Consider the following 19323-nt stretch of genomic DNA (forward strand, 5'->3'; position numbering starts at 1 on the left):
GAGGGGTTTGCTAAGGTTGCTGGCCTGGCCTTGAGGATGTTCTAGAAGAGCTGCCCTCTCTTGTGGGTGGGAAACATGTGTTTCCACACCAAGGAAGTATCTGCTTTCCCATTCTTGTAGCATCTCTGTCTGGCGCTACCCTTCCTGTTTGCCTGCTTGCTCTCTGTGCTCTCTCTCTCCCCTTCTGTGATCTTCTCTTTTCTTTTTCTTTTTCTTTCTCTTTCCTCGTCCTCTTTCTCTATTTCCTCCCCTTCTCTCTTTCTCTCACCCCTGCCTCCTCAGTGATAAACAATTGTTTCTTTCTTTCTCCTGTGCTCCTGTGTTTGTCTCTATCACTCTCCCCTCTGTTCTCTCCCTGCCTGCCCTTCCCCCTCCCTTCCTTTCTCATTGATGATGCCCTCTTTGTGTCTGTCTCATTCCCCCACCCAAACTCAGGAATGCTCTTTTTCCAACCCTTGGGAGTTGAGATAGGGAATGAGTCTCTGGATTTTCCACTCTGAAGTTTTCAGTTCAACAGTGCAGTGTGCTCTTTCTCTGTCACCCTTTTCTGTTTCTTCCTCCACGTACCATTCTCTGGTCATTCCTAAATTGGGTCTGGCTATTGTTGATGATGGGCCCAGCAGATCTCTTCAGCCAAGTAGCCAATTCAGGCAGCCAGTGTGATCAACGCCATCTCGGTGCCCTGCTTCATGAAGCCATTCAAGTGCCCCGTCAGCTGGGTGAAGTGGCAGCATTTGGGGGCAGCAATGTGGAGCCCAGTGTCCGGAGTTGCTTTCGCTTTGTAAGTATGGAGCTGGAGCTTCAAAGTGGGAGGGAAGTAAGATGGAAGGGATGGTGAGCGGAACAGCTGGAGACCAGCCTTTGTGTGCAACATACTCAGAGGTACGGGGGCTCTTTTGAGACAGGACAACAGAACTAACAGTTCTCTGGAGTGTAGAGCAGGGGTCCTGCAGGAAAGGATGCTGATGCCCCTGCTTCAGTAGATGCTGGCTGGCACTCAAGCAGCAAGATATTTGGCCTTCTATTCACTGGATTTCTTGTTTCTCTAGAGCACTGGTAAGCCAGTCATTGAAGCTTCCCAATTCCTGGAGTGGGTCAACTTGGAGCCCCAGTCTATGGTGTGGCTGGCTGTTTTGCATCGGGTCACCATCGCTGAGCAAGTGAAGCATCAGACCAAGTGCTCTATCTGCAGACAGTGCCCCATCAAAGGGTTCAGGTATGGGATGCAATACCTTCTGGGAGAATAAAAATGTCATGGGACACAAAACTTGGCTACAGAACAGCATTGTTTAATTATTTTTGATTTATGATATATCTACGGTGTGTTATTGTAACCTTTTTATCGAAAATGTTTAACTTCTAAAAATTAGAAAGGAAATAGTTTTTGTCCTAGTTGTAATAAAAAGTACTACATGTCCTTAAAAATAGATAGTAAATGTTATAAAAAATAATATATATATACTAAATGTTCTGTCAGCATATATAGTTCACCATCAACTCCCCAGAAGGAAAGAAAAGCTGATTTATGTCATATGTGATATAAATACTGCACCCCCCCCCCCCGAACACACACAGCTGACCAGTAGGCTACACACAAGAAATCCCAGTACAGAGTTAGAAAGAGACACACACTCACATGCCGTGTTTATAACATTTCCACCATGCAGCTCGCATATCCCTAATCTAAATCCCTGCGGGGGCTGGAAAGAAAGCTCCCTGGTTAAGAGCACTGGCTGCCCTTCTAAAGGTTCTGAGTTCAAATCCCAGTACCCACATGGTGGCTCACAACCATCTGTGATGGGATCTGACGTCCTCTTCTGTTGTACAGATGTACATGCAGACAGAGCACCCATATGCGTAAAATACACACGAAAATGAATCTTTAAAAAAACTGAGATATGTAGGCAAGGCTCTACCAGGGATTTCTGGATTACCAGATGCTCAGGCAGCAAAGCCTGAGCAAACGTGGCTAATATTTCACCTAAAGGAAACCCAAGCAGTCCCATAGATGTAAATAGCCTCAGAGGCATGACCAACCTGCGGCTATGCAGCTGAGAATGACTGTGAATGCAGCCTGACACAAAATCAACTTACATAACACATGAAGATTTTTTTTGTAAGTCAACTGCACATTCCTCTCCACTATAAACCTCATAGATGGGACTATGCTACAGTGTCGACTGACTGCAGCACACTGTGCATACCCAGGGATAAGCTTAAGGGATAAAACATTATCGGAATTCATTTGAAGCCTCTCGGATTATAATCCACTCCTCCCTCCACAAAGCTAACTGCTCCCACAAAATGCCTAAAGTTTGTGAGTGTGTTGCTGAGGATAGAATTTGGGGTCTTAGGCAAGCGCTGAGTCCCAACCTCAGTCCAGTCAACCTTTTAGCTTTTTAGAGTACTAACATCCAACTGTCCCACAAAACATTCTGCTGTTTATAACTTGAGTAAACTACACACCAAGGTGAAATGTGACTGCCCAAGATAACCTGGCTACTTAGCTGAAAACCTAGGGATATCTATTTGATTACCTAAAGCTAGGCATTTCATTCTTTGATACTACCAGGACTAGGAAAGTTTAGCTTGCCTTTAAAAGGAGAGGGGAAAGACTGTTCTATATTCTGTAATAATATAAATACAGTTGTTATGGAGAACCTTTGAAAACAACCTTCAGTCAGCTTAACCACAGCTAGGGAATAAATTGCCTTCATATGGGAGGTTTGACTTCTCCAGAGTAAGGAGGGAACCTTTGGGACCATCCTTGTTTAGAAAGCTACCCACAGTGAGATGTTTATTCCTACCTTCCTCCTTCCCTTAAGACCTGGCTAACACAATGCCCTTTTCCACGTTTTCTGAGTTCTGGGACCTGTGGTTTAATGCACAATTTGTGGTCTGTAGAATAAGGCTATTTATTCACCTGCTGAGGTTGAGTCCCACTCCCCTCTCTGTGTGTATTTGGATTGTAGAAATGATGCAGTCACTGAATTATCTTCACGACCATCCATATCTTCTCTCCCCAAGGTACCGGAGTCTGAAACAGTTTAACGTGGATATCTGCCAGACCTGCTTCTTGACAGGCAGGGCCAGCAAAGGCAACAAGCTCCACTATCCCATCATGGAGTATTACACACCGGTATGAAGCCTCCACATCAGGTGGGAGGGGCTTTGATCCTCTTTGCACAGCATTGGCACACAGGAGTCAGCTCTCCTGATGGACTGGTGTTCAAAGAATAAGGGTTCACTGCTTTGGGAATTCAGGCCCCTCTACTCTTCCATCACAGCTTTTCTGACACTGGGGCCATAGTTGCCTAGGGCGCTCTGGGCCCTAGTTCTTTGCTGCAGAAAAATATCTGTAGAGGTAGGGGAGCAAGATAGTTCCACCCTTTCTCTGGCTCACCTGAGTTTTTCTGGCTCATTTCTTGTATAGCTCCTGTACTGAATGTGAGTCTCTTCTTTCTACTTTGTCATTTTTTTCTACCCCTTCTTGCCAGTACCAAAGTCTGCGTTTAAGTTACACAGTTCATTAAAAGGAGAAACAGATGCTTTTAACCTGTACTCATAAATTGTAGTTGGTTTCCATGGGCAGCCTTCCCTTCAAAGCTGCCTGAGCCCATCTTGGTCAATGTCCCTGAACTCAGCCATAGACCAGAGCTGCTACCTGTGTGGCGACCTGAGCTTGTCCCCTCACTCTCTTTTAAGATTTATCCATTTTGTATTTTATGTATCTGGGTGTTTTGGCTACATGTATATCTGTGGATCACTTGCATGCCTGGTGCCTGAAGAGGCCAGGGGGGCGGTGTCAGGTCCCTTGGAAATGGAGTAACAAATAGTTGTGGGCAGCCTTGTGGGTGCTGGGAATTGAACCCGAGTCCTCTGAAACATCAGTGCTCTTAACTGCTGAGCCATCTTTCCCGCCCCCCCCAACTTCTTTATACTTTGTTGTTCCCTTAGATTCTTGCAGAACCCCAAGTACACTCCATCTGCCTTTCTCTCCTCCCCACCATTTTAAAACCATTTCTCCACAATACACTTTTCTAAGGTATTATCTTCAAATTATGTCAGCACAGGGATGTGTGAGCCAGCGAGAGCAGGGGCCATGTGCGTTACTATATTACCATTTACACAACACATTATAAAGGGCAAACAGAAGAAACCAGCTGGAAGAGAGAAGCCAATAATCCTCTGCCTCCTGTTTATCTTCCCCATTCCTAGAATTTATAGAAAAGGGGCAGCAGGATGGCTTACTGGGTAAAGTGTGCCAAGCTTCATGATTAAAGTTTGAGTCTTAGAACCCATGTGCTGGAAGAAGAGAACCAACTCCTGTGAGTTGTCCTCTGACCTCCACTGTGTTTTGGAGTGGGTACATATGCACACACACAAAGTAAGTGAAATTTCCAATTCATTTCATTCATAATGAACATTTTTGTATGATAATTTTATTTTTGAGAACTTCATACACGAGCAGCAAGCACATCTACACCCTCCTGTCCCCTCCAACTTTTGCTGTGTCTCCCTCCCAAATGCACGATCTCTCTTTAAGTATTGTTACTTGTATATGCATGTGTACATGCATATATGTGTGTATGTATACACAAACTCATACACACACACACACACACACACACACACACACACATTTCTCTACAATCCACTTGGGCTGGAGAAATGGCTCTACAGTTAAGAGCACTTCTGTTTCTAAAGGATTCAGGTTTGATTCCCAGCACAGATAAAGCTGCTTACAACTGTTTGTCACTCCAATTCCAAGGCACAGACATGCATGCAGGCAAAGCACCAAAATGCATAAAATACAAAATGAATAAATCATAAAAACATACACATATATGTATATATATACATATATGCATATATACATATATATGCACACATACATTCATTTAGCTTTGCTACTATGTACATGTGTCCAAAGCTGACCACTTGAGATTGGATAACCTGTGTGGGAGCTTGTCCCTGGAGAAGAATGGTTCTGCCTCTCTTTGTAGCTTGTCCTCCAGGGGTAGGACCATAGAATTTCAGGTCTGTGTTGGCATGTCAGCTGCTGTTGTCCTAATAGATCCTATTACAGGGATCCACAGCTAGTCAAAATGTAGATTATAAGGGATGGTGTGGTGCCTGATTCCCACTGATTCCACAGAAAAGGGGATAGGAAGATTGTAAGAGCCAGGAGATCAGGGTACCTGCTTTGAGATGCTATCTTGTGTATTTAACAGTGAATAACCCATAAGCTTTCAACAATATGATTACCTGAACAATCCCAGTGTAACAACAAAAAAGATACCTTAAATGTGTAGCAATTACCTGTTCTGTGTAAAAGATTCAAACTATGCAGACAGGAGTATTCAAAGTTTAAAATGAAAGTCTTTCTTTCTCCTCACCCCTCCAGTCTACCTTCCCAGAGGCAACCAGTGTTGAGAGTTTAGGGTATATTCTTTTAGACATTTTTTTTCCTAATTGGAAGGGTACGATAGGCAAAGACAACGACAGGTGCCACCCAATCTGTGCTCTGGTGGAAGTGTTCTGACATCTCATGGTATCTGGAAGTCACTAGCGTGGTGGCTCTCTCTGTTCTGTCACCCCTGCAGACCACATCTAGTGAAAACATGAGGGACTTTGCCACAACCTTAAAGAATAAATTCCGCTCCAAGCAGTATTTCAGCAAACACCCTCAGCGAGGTTATCTGCCTGTACAGTCAGTACTGGAGAGCGACTGCAGTGAGACGTGAGTAATGGCTGAACAGAGGCTCCGCGTGACCTCATCTAGCTCACCTATGTGCTGGGAAGGGGACTGAGTCACAGATGAGCTGGACAATGTCCCCAGGTGAAAACCACCAGTGACAGGGCGGGTCAGCTTAAGTCTGATCTAGATTCCTGTCTGAGTGATAGAGTAGAATCCATTCTTTGTATCTGACACTGGAGTGGAGATGGGCTTTCAGTTGTCTTTGGTCCTCTGAATCTTTGCTGCTTTCTTCTAGACCTGCTTCTTCCCCGATGTTGCCACACGCTGACACACACTCTCGAATTGAGCATTTTGCCAGCAGGTACCACTGCCTTTCAGTGGGAGTGGGGACTCTACGAAGTCCAAGGAGAAGTGGGTGGGAACTGTGGGAAGTCCAAGGACAGGGAGAATTAGAGTGAGCCAGGGGAGGTGCAAAGTGGCCTATTGTGCCATTGGAGTGCTGGGGATGGAAGCAGGCCCCACATCCTGCATTCTCTCCTATTGTGGCTCTCTTGTCTTTCTAGGCTTGCTGAGATGGAAAGTCAAAATTGTTCCTTTTTTAATGACAGCCTGTCCCCGGATGACAGCATGTGAGTTTCCACAGCTGCTAATTTTCCAGAAATAGCTGTCCTTGGGATCCTTCTGCCACTGTTTGGGAATGGTATCTCATCAAGAGAATGGGAGGCTGGTGGTTAGGGCCCTTGATTCCCTGAGGGAGGAGGGCTGCCTCCTGACTACAGGGTATAGGAAGAGAAGCAATTTCTCGTCTGTCAACTGAGCTAGCCTCCTCCCTTCATATCACACGATACCATATTCCCATGTCCAACTTTGAAGAAAGAGGGAAAAGCTCCCGTCTAAAGCTGCACAAAGGAGCCATTATCTTGGGCTCAAGATACAAAACCCCATTAATGCTACAGAAACCCTAAGAGAAAACAGACTTGACTCAAGTATGGCCTAAGGAAGGTCTGGTGCCATAGGACAGAGAGGGAGTTCCTGCCTCTCTAAGAGAGGTTCCTTGCCTGTAAAGAAGGTCTAGGAACTGTTGACATGGTACAGTCTGTTCCTGACTGGGACCAGATCCTTCTGGAAGATGAGAAAGGAAAGACACACAGGGAGGGAAATAGTATAGAAAGGAAGGTGATTTTCTCATTATACTTGAGAAGACCTCAGAGACCTCAGCATCCTGGAAATATCCTCCAAACCTCTCTCAGACACTATCTATTTCAACATCCCAAAGCCTGAACTTGATGCCTGGCTTTCTTTGTGTGACTTCAAAGTGAACGGGCCAGCATACATTTCCTGGGATGTGAGCTGGGATCTGAGAACTGGCTCCCTGACTTGGACGTTCTGTGTCCCACACCTGCTCCCCACCCTTCCTCTGCCCACACCCATGCAGCGATGAGGACCAGTACCTGTTGCGCCACTCCAGCCCCATCACAGACCGAGAGCCAGCCTTTGGACAGCAGGCTCCATGCAGCATGGCCACAGAAAGCAAGGGAGAACTAGAGAAGATCCTGGCCCATTTAGAAGATGAGAACCGGTAGGTACTGGTCACGGCATAAATTAGTGTGCATGCCAGAGGCTGGCAGCTTGGGCTTCAACCTTGACATTTCGTGTGCTATGTAACCTGGATCAAGTCACTTACAACTTATGATCTTCCATTTTCTCAGATGTTTAATAGGGATGGATAATAATGATGCCAACTTGCCAGGCTTACTTTGAAGACCAAATGAGATCAAGCATAGAACGTGTCAGTCCTTATAGTAAGGGTTAATCAATGTTGATTCTTCTAATAATTGTTTGAGTCCTTGTAATATAACCCTGACTTTTCTGAGTTCCTACTAGATACAGGTAGAGAGAACACTAGAAAAATGCAGATGAGAATACAACCTGTCCTTGCTCTCAAAAAACCTTTCTGTACTAAAACTAGAAAGAACTACTTCCTTCTGAGTGAAATTATCCCAGGGGATTGTGACCCTGCATATAGCATTTCTGAAGCAGAAGACACAAAGTGTCACAGATGGCATTAATCTCCACAGAAGTAGAGGTGGCTGCATGGGCCTGACAGGAGATGCAGGCAGAGCCTCTTAGGGTAGTGCACTTCAAGCATGAGTGTGCACAGGAGTCAGTGGCAAAGCTTGGAAAAATGCAAGTCCTCACCTCACTCCTGGGTGTGGAGGGCCTGTTTCTATTTCTAACTAGCTGTGAGGGATATTAGTATCACTGGTCCCCACACTCCCCTTGGGTTGGCAAGTCTTAGAACAATGTTCCTCAGTTGGTGCAGTGCAGGTGAGGACTAGTTTGTAAACTCCTGGAAAGATAAATGCACAAACGTACAGTAAGTGTTTAGAAACTTTTCCAGCAAACGACACTGTCAGGATAAAGCATACCATTGGTGGGAGTCCATCACATTGAATAGGAAAGAGATCAATTTAAGAATTGTTGAACTGTCATGGGGCAGGGCACTGCAGTGCTGTGAACTAGGGACTAGTTGTGAACATGAGGACAAGCTGCTGTTATACAATGGAATGAACTATGATCAAAGCCCTGGTTTCTCCAGGGAAGGTCAGAGAACCACCACATGGAAGCCGCAGAGAGCAGGCCCTGGGAAATGCTGGAAAGAGTATGATTCTCTTTGCCTAAACAACAGAAAGTGGTCATGCCTAAATTTGCAGTGTCTCCTTGATGACCCATTATGAACATTCAAAGCCAGTCAAATTGGAGGGCTGTAGAGAGGGGCGGCAGGATAGATGATCTCTTTATTTATGCTATGTCTTCGCTGAGAATCTAAAAATCTATAAGTAGAATAATGGGTAAGCCATTGGCACTAATGCCTCTTTTATTTGCAAAACATGTTCTTACCTGCTTTTGAAGGTCAAAATTAATCCCCAAAGCATCAAAGCCCTAAGACATTTTTTTATGTGAAATGTCAGTTCACTGCTCCAAGGCTTCGGGATGGCAGTGTAAATGTCAAGCACACCGGAGAGGAAGTGGCTGTGGCCATTTCAAGCAGAGCATCTCTGGGGATTGGGTTGGGAAATCACAGGGACCCCCCCCCCCCACACACAGACACATGAGAAACAGGGAGCGCATGGAACCAGGATAGCTAGTTGACCCTGTTAAAGCCTTAGGCTTTGGCGTCTCTGTCCATGACAGGATTCTCCAGGGAGAGCTGAGGCGCCTGAAATGGCAACATGAGGAAGCAGCCGAGGTGCCTACCCTGGCTGAAGGCTCTGCTGAAGCAACCCCGGACCACCGCAATGAAGAACTTCTGGCTGAAGCCAGGATCCTGCGCCAGCACAAGAGCCGCCTGGAGACGCGCATGCAGATCCTTGAAGACCACAACAAGCAGTTAGAGTCTCAGCTGCAGCGCCTGAGGGAGCTGCTCCTGCAGGTGAGGCTGGAGTTACATAGCGGGGCAGCTCCCTGCTTCAGGAGGCGGGCACAGAGAGCTGGGTTTGGTGCCAAGAAGAGAAAGTGCCACTTAGCTGTGGCAGTCAGGTGACTTCTTGAGAAGAGCTGACTGGCCATTGGGATGAAGGGAGGAAGAAGGAAGTGGGCAGAATCCCACTTAACCAGTCCTCTTCCCGTTCACTTCCACATGCCTCTGTGTGTCACTCCCAAGCTACCCATGGACTTTTTAAGGACTTTTAAGGAGGCTCTATTTCACAGCCCATTGGAATCTGGTATTAAAAGAAGAAAGTTCAAAAAAAAAAAAAATCCGAAATAAAGGGAATCAGTCAGTGTAGCACTATGCATGATGATGACCTGAGCTGCATCTGCAGAGACCATGGTTTGGTTTTGTTTTGTTTTGTTAAAAAAAAAAAAAAAAGCCTGGTATGATGACACACACTTGGAATTTCCATGCCAGGGACATGGATTTCTGGGGCTCACTGGCCAGCCTAGTCTACTTGGTGAATTCCAGGCCCGTGAAAGACCCTGTCTCTTAAAACAAAGAAATGAAAACAGAAAAGAAAGGCGGACAACACCTGAGGGCTGACCCCAAAGGCGCTTCTCTAGCCTCCACACACATGCCCATACATGTACACATAAATGCACACAAATGTATGCACATTCATGCCAACCCATAATCCAAAATGTGGCATTTTTCAGGTTTAAACATGTTGGCAAGAGAAAAAAAATTTTTACAGTACAAGGCTCTTTTGTTGCAACTTGCCCTTTTTGTGTCTAGGAGGTCAGGCAGCTCTGGGCTTGACTACAGTGGCTGTGGAGGCTCAGTAAGTTATTTAACTGTATTTGGCCCCAGTTCTTTTATTTGTAAAACAGAGGTCAAGATAATACCAGCTTTAAATTTAAAAAGCAAAAACAAAACAAAACAAAACAGAACAGTGGATGTGGAGATATAAATGGCTCAGAAGTTAAGAATGATTGTCCAGGCCGGATGGCGGTGGCGCACGCCTTTAATCCCAGCACTTGGGAGGCAGAGGCAGGCAGATTTCTGAGTTTGAGGCCAGCCTGGTCTACAGAGTAAGTTCCAGGACAGCCAGGGCTACACAGAGAAAGCCTGTCTCGAAAAAAAAAAAAAACAACAACAGCAACAACAACAACAACAACAAAAAGAATGCTTGTCCAGAACACCAGAGTTCAGTTGCTGCATAGGTCAGCTCACAGCCATGAGTAACTCCAGGGGTAAGGAATCTGGCACCTTCTTCAGGCCTCTGGAGGTACCCACACACATGTGGCATACACTCACAGATACACACACAAAAATAAAAATAAATCTATTTTTAAAGGGGCTGGCAAGATGGTTAAGTCCCCAGGCAAGCTTGACAACCTGAGTTCTATTTCTGGAGCACATAAAGGTGGAAAGAGATAGCCAGCCCCATGAAGTTGTCCTGTGACCTACACACGTGCTCTATGGCATAAATGCATCTACACGTACCACACACATACACACAGTAATAATAATGAGTAAATATTTTCAAAAGTAACGGTACCAACAGCATAGGATTGTAACCATCCTAAATGCAGAATTCAGCAAGATACTAGGAATATAGCACATAATCAGATAATCACAATTATCTATCATTGTCATCACATGCAACAGATAGTGTCCTTGTCCTCTTTATTATCCAAGGAACAGCCTTTTTCCTTTCCTAACTGATTTTTAAGTTCACATTCAAAATACAGTTTTCATCCCAGCCTCTGGACATTCATGTCGCCATACTTTGTTCTCACCTGTTGTCCTCCCCATTGCCCTCCTCTGTGCCCCACCCCTCCCCCTCCAGTTCCCTTCCTTCTCTCCCAGCTCTCTTATAGCATGAGTGTCATTGGCCTCTTTAGTTCCAGGAACAATCTTTAATGAATTCCTGGGGTTCTCTAACACGAGCTATGCCTTAAACTGAGGATCAGGTGTGTAGCTATGAAACTGCAGAAAGAATCAGGCTCTAAATAGCCTAATTATAATTGAAATGGCAGCAAAAGACCCTTAGGTGTTGGACCATTCTTACAAGAACCAGGAGCCTTTGACTCATGTTGTTGATAATTAAACAATCTAAGAGGTTTCTTTAAGGGGGAAAGCACAGTTTGTGGCACCAGAAAAAGCTTCTTAAAGCCCCAGGGCAAAAGGGTGGGCACAGAGTCTCTAAGGCTGCTTTTTAAGCTCAGGGGTCTAAGAACGAGGTCATGAAGACAAAGCCACTTACTTCATGTCTTACCTCTTGCTAGCCACCCACTGAATCAGATGGCAATGGCTCTGCAGGCTCATCCCTAGCTTCCTCTCCACGCCAGTCTGAAGGCAGCCATCCCCGGGAGAAGGGACAGACTACTCCAGACACTGAGGTTGCAGGTAAGTCCCCACCATGTAACCTCCAGCGATTTCTCATTCCCAAAGTCTTACCAGAGCTGAGACTAGAGTTGTGCATAATTGATTTGTTGGCTGTTTCTCTCATATGCTTCTTCTAAAAATGTCTCATGAGGCCCTCCTCCATTTGAATGGGAGGGTATGAAAGTACTCTGAACCCTATTCAGCTAATGTAAGCCTACTTCAGCCTCTTGTCTTCCTTATTATAAAGGAAATCTCAAAATATCTTTCCAAATCTCTCTCTTCTAACTTAGATGATATGGGGTCAAAGAGTCAGGATGTCAGCCTATGCTTAGAAGACATCATGGAGAAGCTCCGCCACGCCTTCCCCAATGTGCGAAGCTCTGATGTGACTGCAAACACTCTGATGGCCTCTTGATGGAGTCAGACTCCCATCCTGTAGTTCATGGTCCTGTCCTTATTCTTTGTCAATGCCTTCCCTTAACCTTTGCCCAACCTTTCCTATACCCACTGGCCCCACATTCCTCAGCCAGAGATATTTGGGCCTGGGGCAGCAGCAGGGATCTAATGGTATATGAGATGTGGTGGGGGAAGCGGGGAGGAGAGATGTACTTCCTCTGACTCTCAGAATGTATCCATTAATCCTTAAGATTGAGCCTGTCCTGTATGTTAACTCTGATGTTGTAGCCCAGGCAAAGGCACTTGTCACCCAGATAAGGAGCAGAAAGTTACCTTGCAGAGCTAAGCAGTGTCCACTGATCCCTTTTACTTCTCCATGGAATCATAGAAGGGAAAGCCTTCTGGGAAAGAAGGTCCAAGATTCTGCATTATTGATTCCCAAGGGTTATTCCTACTCTCTGGCCCAACTAAAAGAGATAAATGAGTATCCCACAGACACTCCTCCAAAGTGCCCCTTGGGATCTCTTGGCAGTTTATGCCGTATTAATTCAGCTCCAGAGCATAGTTCTCACCTTGAAGAGTCTGTCTACATGTTTTTTCCTTACATATCTTTAATTCATCCTGCCACAATACCTACCAGAACTTCTCTAATGAAGGAACAATTCATTGTAGACCCCATATTTGGAAACATTAAAGAAATGCTTGTTTCTTTATATTCCCCCACACACACCATGTTCCTGTTTCCTGATGGCCTTGGCATCCCAAGAGACTCATTGGGATGCTCTGGAAACCCATCTGAAGCCACTCTTTGGTTTCCTGAGTCTATTCTCACTGCTCTGCTAGCGGGAGTGGCAGCTTATTCAACAGAGCTCTCTCTCTCTCTCTCTCTCTCTCTCTCTCTCTCTCTCTCTCTCTCTCTCTCTCTCTCCCTCCCTCATCTGAGAAAGGAAAAGAAACCCTCTATCCTAGGGAAGTATGGGCCTGATGCTCTCCAGGACATACCCATTTGATACCATAAGTTGGACTGGGTGAGATGGCTGATTGCTCCCAGATATCCACTGGAAAGTTCCAACTGACCAGCCTGAATAGTGGGCCTTGCTTAAAAGCTACTAGACCTGAAACCTGGCCATGTTCCACCCAAGGTGGTATAGCGGCGAGGTCTTCCTGTGCATAAAACTGTTGCTCACACTGAAAGGTGAACCCAGTCCTCAAAATGAATTAACTTTTTCTAGGCTGTATATACTCTGACTCCTCTGTCCCGAAACTGTTCAAAAGAGAGTGTGGATGTGGAAAGAGTGGGTTGGGGCCCTTGGATCAGAAGCAGAGTACTTAGGCTACTTTCTGCCCAGGAGAGCTTTCGCCCCAGAGTCTTGCAATGGACTAAATTTTGAGTTTCTATATTCACACCTATTCTACATATCTACTGTACATCAGTGCTCTCCCAGCCTTACTCACATATTAAATTCTAATAGTTCTTAAAGAATTAGTGTCCTGCCTTGCTCTTTGTAAACCTCAGTCTCTAGCGGGAAGATGAAGGCATGCATCCTGGCTGTGCCCTTAGGCTGTTTTTCTCTACACTGATATTTGAGGTAAATTGACCTTTAGTCCCATCCAAAGAAAGTCTGTGGCCACAGAGTAATTTAACAAGAAGAGGCATTCTGTTCTCTTCACTAATTTCAAACTTGGTTCCACTGAGACTTGGGCCTTGGGTAAAATTTTCTTATCACCCTTAAACAATGATTCAGACACCAAAATAGAGCACATCCAAGCTCTACCTGCTCTATAAAAGGAGCAAAGGACAAAAGGTGTTTGTTAGTTTTTACCAGGCTAAGGCATATAATGCATCCTATGGTCCCTATTAGGTCCTAAGGCCTTACAGAATGCAGCTGTTGTCACCAGTCAGGAGACAGTGAGATGCTTACAGTTCTGTATTATAAACCAAGTCACGGCAAACACATGGAACTTCTAGGCACCTAGAGTGATCTGTTCCGGGTAGGTAGAGCAGTAGCTTGGCTCCAGAAGCCTAGATTCCATTCTCCCCAACCAAGCCACAGATTCAAGGGTCAAATTTCATGCCTGGAGGTCTCTTGGAAAAACTGGGTATCTACTTATATTGCAAGCATTTGGAGGCAAGCATCAAATATAGAACTGGGTTATAAATCAGAATAAGTTATCTTTGTAAGAGCCTAGATTGTGGGCAGGGTTCAGAAAAAAAATGTTGTGGAACAGGGGACGGAGCACAGATACTATGAAACAATCTAAGAGACTTTGTAAAACCGCTGCTTGAGCTCTTAGGCCACCTAGAGTCTGTGAGAATTTTATTGGACTGGACTTGGTAGAAAAGATGTTGATCTTGTTATGTAGGATTTGTGCTGGATGTAGACTGAAGCAGCAGGTCAAGATTGAAGTCTCACTAAGGGAGTCACTGGCACTTTGCCCCCTTGTGTTTACCTGCAATGTCCCAGAGGAGTATATTGCTCAGGAATCCGGTAGCAGTCACTGCTCTATATGTAGGCAAGTTGCCTGCAGTGATAGAAATGGCTCCTTGGACAGTGTGAATCTACACTGGGGTTAGATTTAGCAAAATGAGTTCTATGTTATTGGGTATGTTGTGTGTTGAAGCTCCTAAAGGAGTCTTGTGTAAGGCATAGCCCTAGAGTTGAAGGTAGTGAAGGAGTTGCTGGATTAGTAGTCAAAGGAAAACCTTCTGACTTATGAGATAGCATCCGCGATGAGGACTATGTTTACTGGATTTTTCATCAGTGTAGGCAATTTATTCTGGACAGAATTTGATAGAGAGCCATTGAGAGGGTAGCTGTGCTTTCGGCTCAAGCAGAGTGGCTTCACATTGATTGGCAACTGTTAGGGAAGGCTGACTGACTAGAAGACATAAGGCTGTGGTAAGTAGTTCCTTAGAGTTTTCTACCAGAAGGACATGTGCCCTTCTCTTCAGAATGTAAGGGTGAAAATCAAGGTTCTCAATGTTTCTCGCAAGGCCCAGGCTCAGGCAGTACTGCACTATGGAGAAAGCAGATTGAGATGTCAGGTGTTTGATGAACTGGTCCAGCAGGCCACAATAGTGAAAAACAAACCAAGGGGCAAGGCAGAGGCAGAGCCTGGGAGAGCTTTTTTACCACCAGATTAATTTTCAGGACTACTGTTCCTTCCTGGGGTATGTGTGTTTAAAGGGTTTTGGGGGTTCAGTCCCCAGCTTCAGGCTTGAACATTTGCTTGCCATTTTCAGTGGCAGAGTTATGGCCTCTGGGACTATTTTCTGTTATTACGTCCATCCAATTTCCCTTGGTACATTGACAAATATACAACGAAGTTAGGAACAGTCTTGGGAGAGAACCTAGAAGTGTTGCCCTAAGACTGGAAATTGAGCTCCTTGGCTGGGCAGCCTAATCTGTGGGCCTTCCTTCAGAAACTTGGGGCTTGGAACAAAGAAAGACTTCAGCAATTCCTCACTTTATTAATACATGCGACTATGGGAGAGGGGAAGACTCAAGACCAGGGCTCCTCTCCCTGTGTGCTTCTCCTCCTTTAGTGCCATTTTTGGAAGAAGACCTGCTGAATGTCCTTGCTGTTCCCAAGGCAGTATTAAAGGCAGACTGAAGTCTGCTATGCTGCTTGCTGGCTGTAAGAATGGATCACAAGGATAAAAATTAGAGGATTGGGGAGGTATCAAGGGTGGCATGCAAATGTATAAAAGTTTGGGATAAAGGGGGCTAGGAGCAAATGGGTTAACTTCAATTGCCACTCACTGTGGTGCTTTTCCCATTTTATCCTTGAATTCTGCTTTGAAGAATAAATTTGTATTTGTTTACTTTGGTTCCTCTGCTCATTCTCTCCAATCATGACATTTGGCCCTCTTCCAAAATTTTGGGGTGGACAGAAAAGAGCATAGGTCAAAAAGCCACAGGAATATTGCCAAACAGTTAACAGTTAAGCTCTGTCATATATATATATATAGTGTGTGTGTGTGTGTGTATGTGTGTGTGTGTGTGTGTTAAAATATCCCCATGAACTGATGGTGATCATTTTATTTACCACCATTTCATGCCAAAATAAAGCAGTCAGTCCTTCATCTGCACCAATTTTCCTTTCCTTGTCAGTCCATAGCAATACTGTCAGTACAAATGTGAATCACATCCATATTAAAAATTTTGAAGCATGTCACAGAAGTAAAAGTAAATTGGGAAGATCAGGAGTATGAGCTCTCAGAATACCAGCAATTGCTTCAGGAATGAAGTGTGCACAAAAAAAGCCGGGGGGGGGGGGGGGTCGGGGAATGAAAGAAACTTTGAAAAGGTTTCACTGGTCCCTCCCAGAAGGGAGAGGCTAAATTACATTCCTCAGACCACAGGGTGGTCCCTGTGGCTAGGAAAGGCCCAGAGTTTGTGGGCCACCTACCTCATCCCCTATCAACCAGTTAGTTTAAAGGTTAGCACTGTTCTGCCAATCATATTGTGCCTAATGGCGGGTACCTGAGAACTGTATAAAAGGCCCAGGCAGCCCGAAGTGCACATAGTTCTGTCTCCATGTGCAGGGTGGTCCCAGCATGCTGGATAATAAATAAAAATCCTCTTGCTTTTTGCATCGGAAAAAAAAAAGGTAAATTGGGAAAATTAACTATTTTAGCCCACCCAACAAATACTATCCTTCCAGCTATTCATTTACAATTAATATTATTATTAATTTAACCTCTCATTGGGAATATTTTACGTTTTTGCTGAGTCTTTGGAATTGTCAAAAATGTCAGCTCGTGATAAGACAAGAAACCATATGTATACACTTACAGAGACACAACAATAATGGAATATTGCTATAAGCTCCCAGGGTCCTTTTGTCTCAAAGGCTGATGCTAAAATGAAAGGGATCAGATGATATAAGGCGGTGGGCCACTGTTACTGAGTTGCCAATGCTATATTGTAGCTGAGCAGGCCTGTGGCCTATAGCTGAACCTCCAATAGCCCTCCACCCTATAAGAATGAGGAAGGCGAATGAGACACTGCATCATGGTAGCCTCCATAGATAGGAAGGCGAGTAAACAGTCTGGTAGTCACCTTTACAAGTCACTTCATGTATTCTGGGAAAGTTACAAGGTGCCCCACCAAGACCTGAGTCAGTTTGCCACTGAGTTTTACTTTCATGGCCCATGCAGATGGTGTAAAATTTCAGTGTACCAGCATCAAGCACCTCTATAGAAATCCATTATATAATGTTATTTACAGACACACCAATCATGGATATATTATAATAATATATTAAGCATGACTAGCAGATACCCTATTAGAGACCACAGGACTTTAAGGTCAAATAATTATGAAGCTGTGCCAAAGAAAAACTTCTGAAGGTGTCAGTGTGTATACACATCTTAGTATGTGTATAGTCAAGATTTGGAGAGCCATGACAGCAAAGATTTTGTGATGAAAGCAGTGGTAAAGCAGTCCCCATGGGTGACACTGAGAAGTGTCACTAGAGAGAACAGAAATGCATTCAAGATGTATAAACTTATCTTTACCTATGTTGTCTCACTTCCTTCCCTGCATCTCAGCAGAGTTCTGCCTGCTCTCAAGCTAAATTGGACAGAGACTTCGATACGGGTATCTTTCATGTGTCACTCCTCTGTGCCACCTGTGACACATGTGCCATCCTTCCTGCCTCAGTGGTCTAGCAGTGTGACTTAGATATTTCTGTCCCAGTCCTCCACCTTGGCTGACCTGGAAGATCCACCTCCCTTGCAAACTCAACCTCTTGGCCTACCCTGACATAGAATGTCTTTTCCCCATTGTCCTTCTCTTCTTCATATAGTTTCAGTCCTAGGTTTCTAGAAAACAAGTTTGCATCATCTTTGAGTTTAAGATTTTCTTATCCTTCTGTCCCAATATTAGTGTAACTTTTTTGGGACATGCTTATGTCCTTTGATTCTACTTCTTTCCGTGAATGTGAATTGTCCTTAACATTCCAGCTGTCTTTGACCCGCTTTCCCAGGCTCCACCTATATACACTGATTCACTCTTCTCTTCCCACAGCTTATTTTCATTTGGGATAGAGCACTAACCTTTCTTAGAGCAGTAATCACTTTTTTAATTGGAACCAGGCTGGGGTCTAGGTGTTAACTGGATGAACCCTCAGAGCGGTGACCTACCTACAAGACAAATGGCAGGGCTGCAACTGCAACCCTGTGTTCATTTCATCTACATGAATACTGAATTCAAACACAGGAGCTGCTAGTTTGTATTCCTCTTTATCCTCTGTTCCTTCAGTGTTATATAGGTATGATGTGATGGTTTGCATCCTTCAAAAGGACATAGGCTGTTTTGTAACCCAAGGACTCCTTTAATACTCTGTATTGATGGCATCTTGTGTCATAAGTGTTATGGACTGGAGAGACCGCTCAGTGGTTAAGAGCACTGACTGCTCTTCCAGAGGTCCTGAGTTCAATTCCCAGCAACCACATGGTGGCTCACAACCATCTGTAATAGGATCTGATGCCCTCTTCTGGGGTGTCTGAAGACAGCTACAGTGTACTCATATAAATAAAATAAGTTTAAAAATTCTTTTAAAAAAAGTATTACACTGTGAATGTGTCTACCCAACATTTAAACATTACCCACCTACAATATACCTACAATAACATGTGGAGCTTTTGAGTGGTGATTAGATCAAGAAGGCCTGAGTAATACCCTTTATAACAGAGACCTAGAGGAATATTTTTGCTCCTTCTTCCATGTAAAGATGCTTGCAAGTCATGATCTGTAAGTCAGGTTTTATGACAGGTCGGTCTGGGGTCCGACCACGTCTGTTGATGCCTTAATATTACATTTCTCATCCACCAGGAGTCAGGGCAATAAATTAGTTTTACTTAGAAAACAATGATATTTTTGTTTTGGTAGCCTAAAGGAATCAAGGTAGAGTTTACTGTTGTGTTTTAATATGAGCCTGATTCTTCTAGCGCAATGGGGGTAGGAGGTTTAGCTTAGTGGCACAGTACTTGTGTTTGATTATAAGCACAGCCATTTGTTTAAAATAAACATTTTCTCTTAAAGCACACACACACAAGCATGCCATAATCACATAGCTTTTAAAACCCCTTATGAAATCTAGAGTTGTTAAGGAAGTCTTCATAGGCATTACAAGAATCTAGATTTACTAATCTTTTTTTATGGGAGTTACAATGGGAAGACTTTGAATAAAGGGAATATCTTTGCTCTAACTTTTCTCTTAGCTAAAGAATAACCACCAGCTACAGCCCTCAATGCCTACTCATAGAGCAAAAATAAGTAGCAAGAAATAATCAGTAGCAGGAAAGCAGCCTTTAACCCGAGAAAGGTAGGGCACAAGCATTTTCATGTTTTTATTTTATTTTATTTTGAGACAGGGTCTTACATGTAGC

General features: G+C 44.3%; 1 protein-coding gene across 2 annotated transcripts in view; it reads left to right on the forward strand.

Moving 5' to 3' along the window:
* The window catches only part of Drp2 (dystrophin related protein 2), a 28883-nt gene extending 16557 nt beyond the window's left edge, over positions 1–12326 (forward strand). For both annotated transcript variants that reach the window (XM_052170804.1, XM_052170805.1), the window contains exons 13-22: positions 624–781; positions 1050–1216; positions 3028–3139; positions 5607–5743; positions 5997–6062; positions 6265–6330; positions 7137–7280; positions 8897–9134; positions 11429–11549; positions 11819–12326. In XM_052170804.1, coding sequence (XP_052026764.1) covers positions 624–781; positions 1050–1216; positions 3028–3139; positions 5607–5743; positions 5997–6062; positions 6265–6330; positions 7137–7280; positions 8897–9134; positions 11429–11549; positions 11819–11943 — 1334 coding nt within the window. In that variant the 3' untranslated portion in view covers positions 11944–12326. The remainder of the gene's footprint in view (positions 1–623; positions 782–1049; positions 1217–3027; positions 3140–5606; positions 5744–5996; positions 6063–6264; positions 6331–7136; positions 7281–8896; positions 9135–11428; positions 11550–11818) is intronic.
* Positions 12327–19323: the final 6997 nt, after the last annotated feature.

Source organism: Apodemus sylvaticus, chromosome X, assembly GCF_947179515.1.
Source record: "Apodemus sylvaticus chromosome X, mApoSyl1.1, whole genome shotgun sequence".
Classification (NCBI taxonomy): domain Eukaryota; kingdom Metazoa; phylum Chordata; class Mammalia; order Rodentia; family Muridae; genus Apodemus; species Apodemus sylvaticus.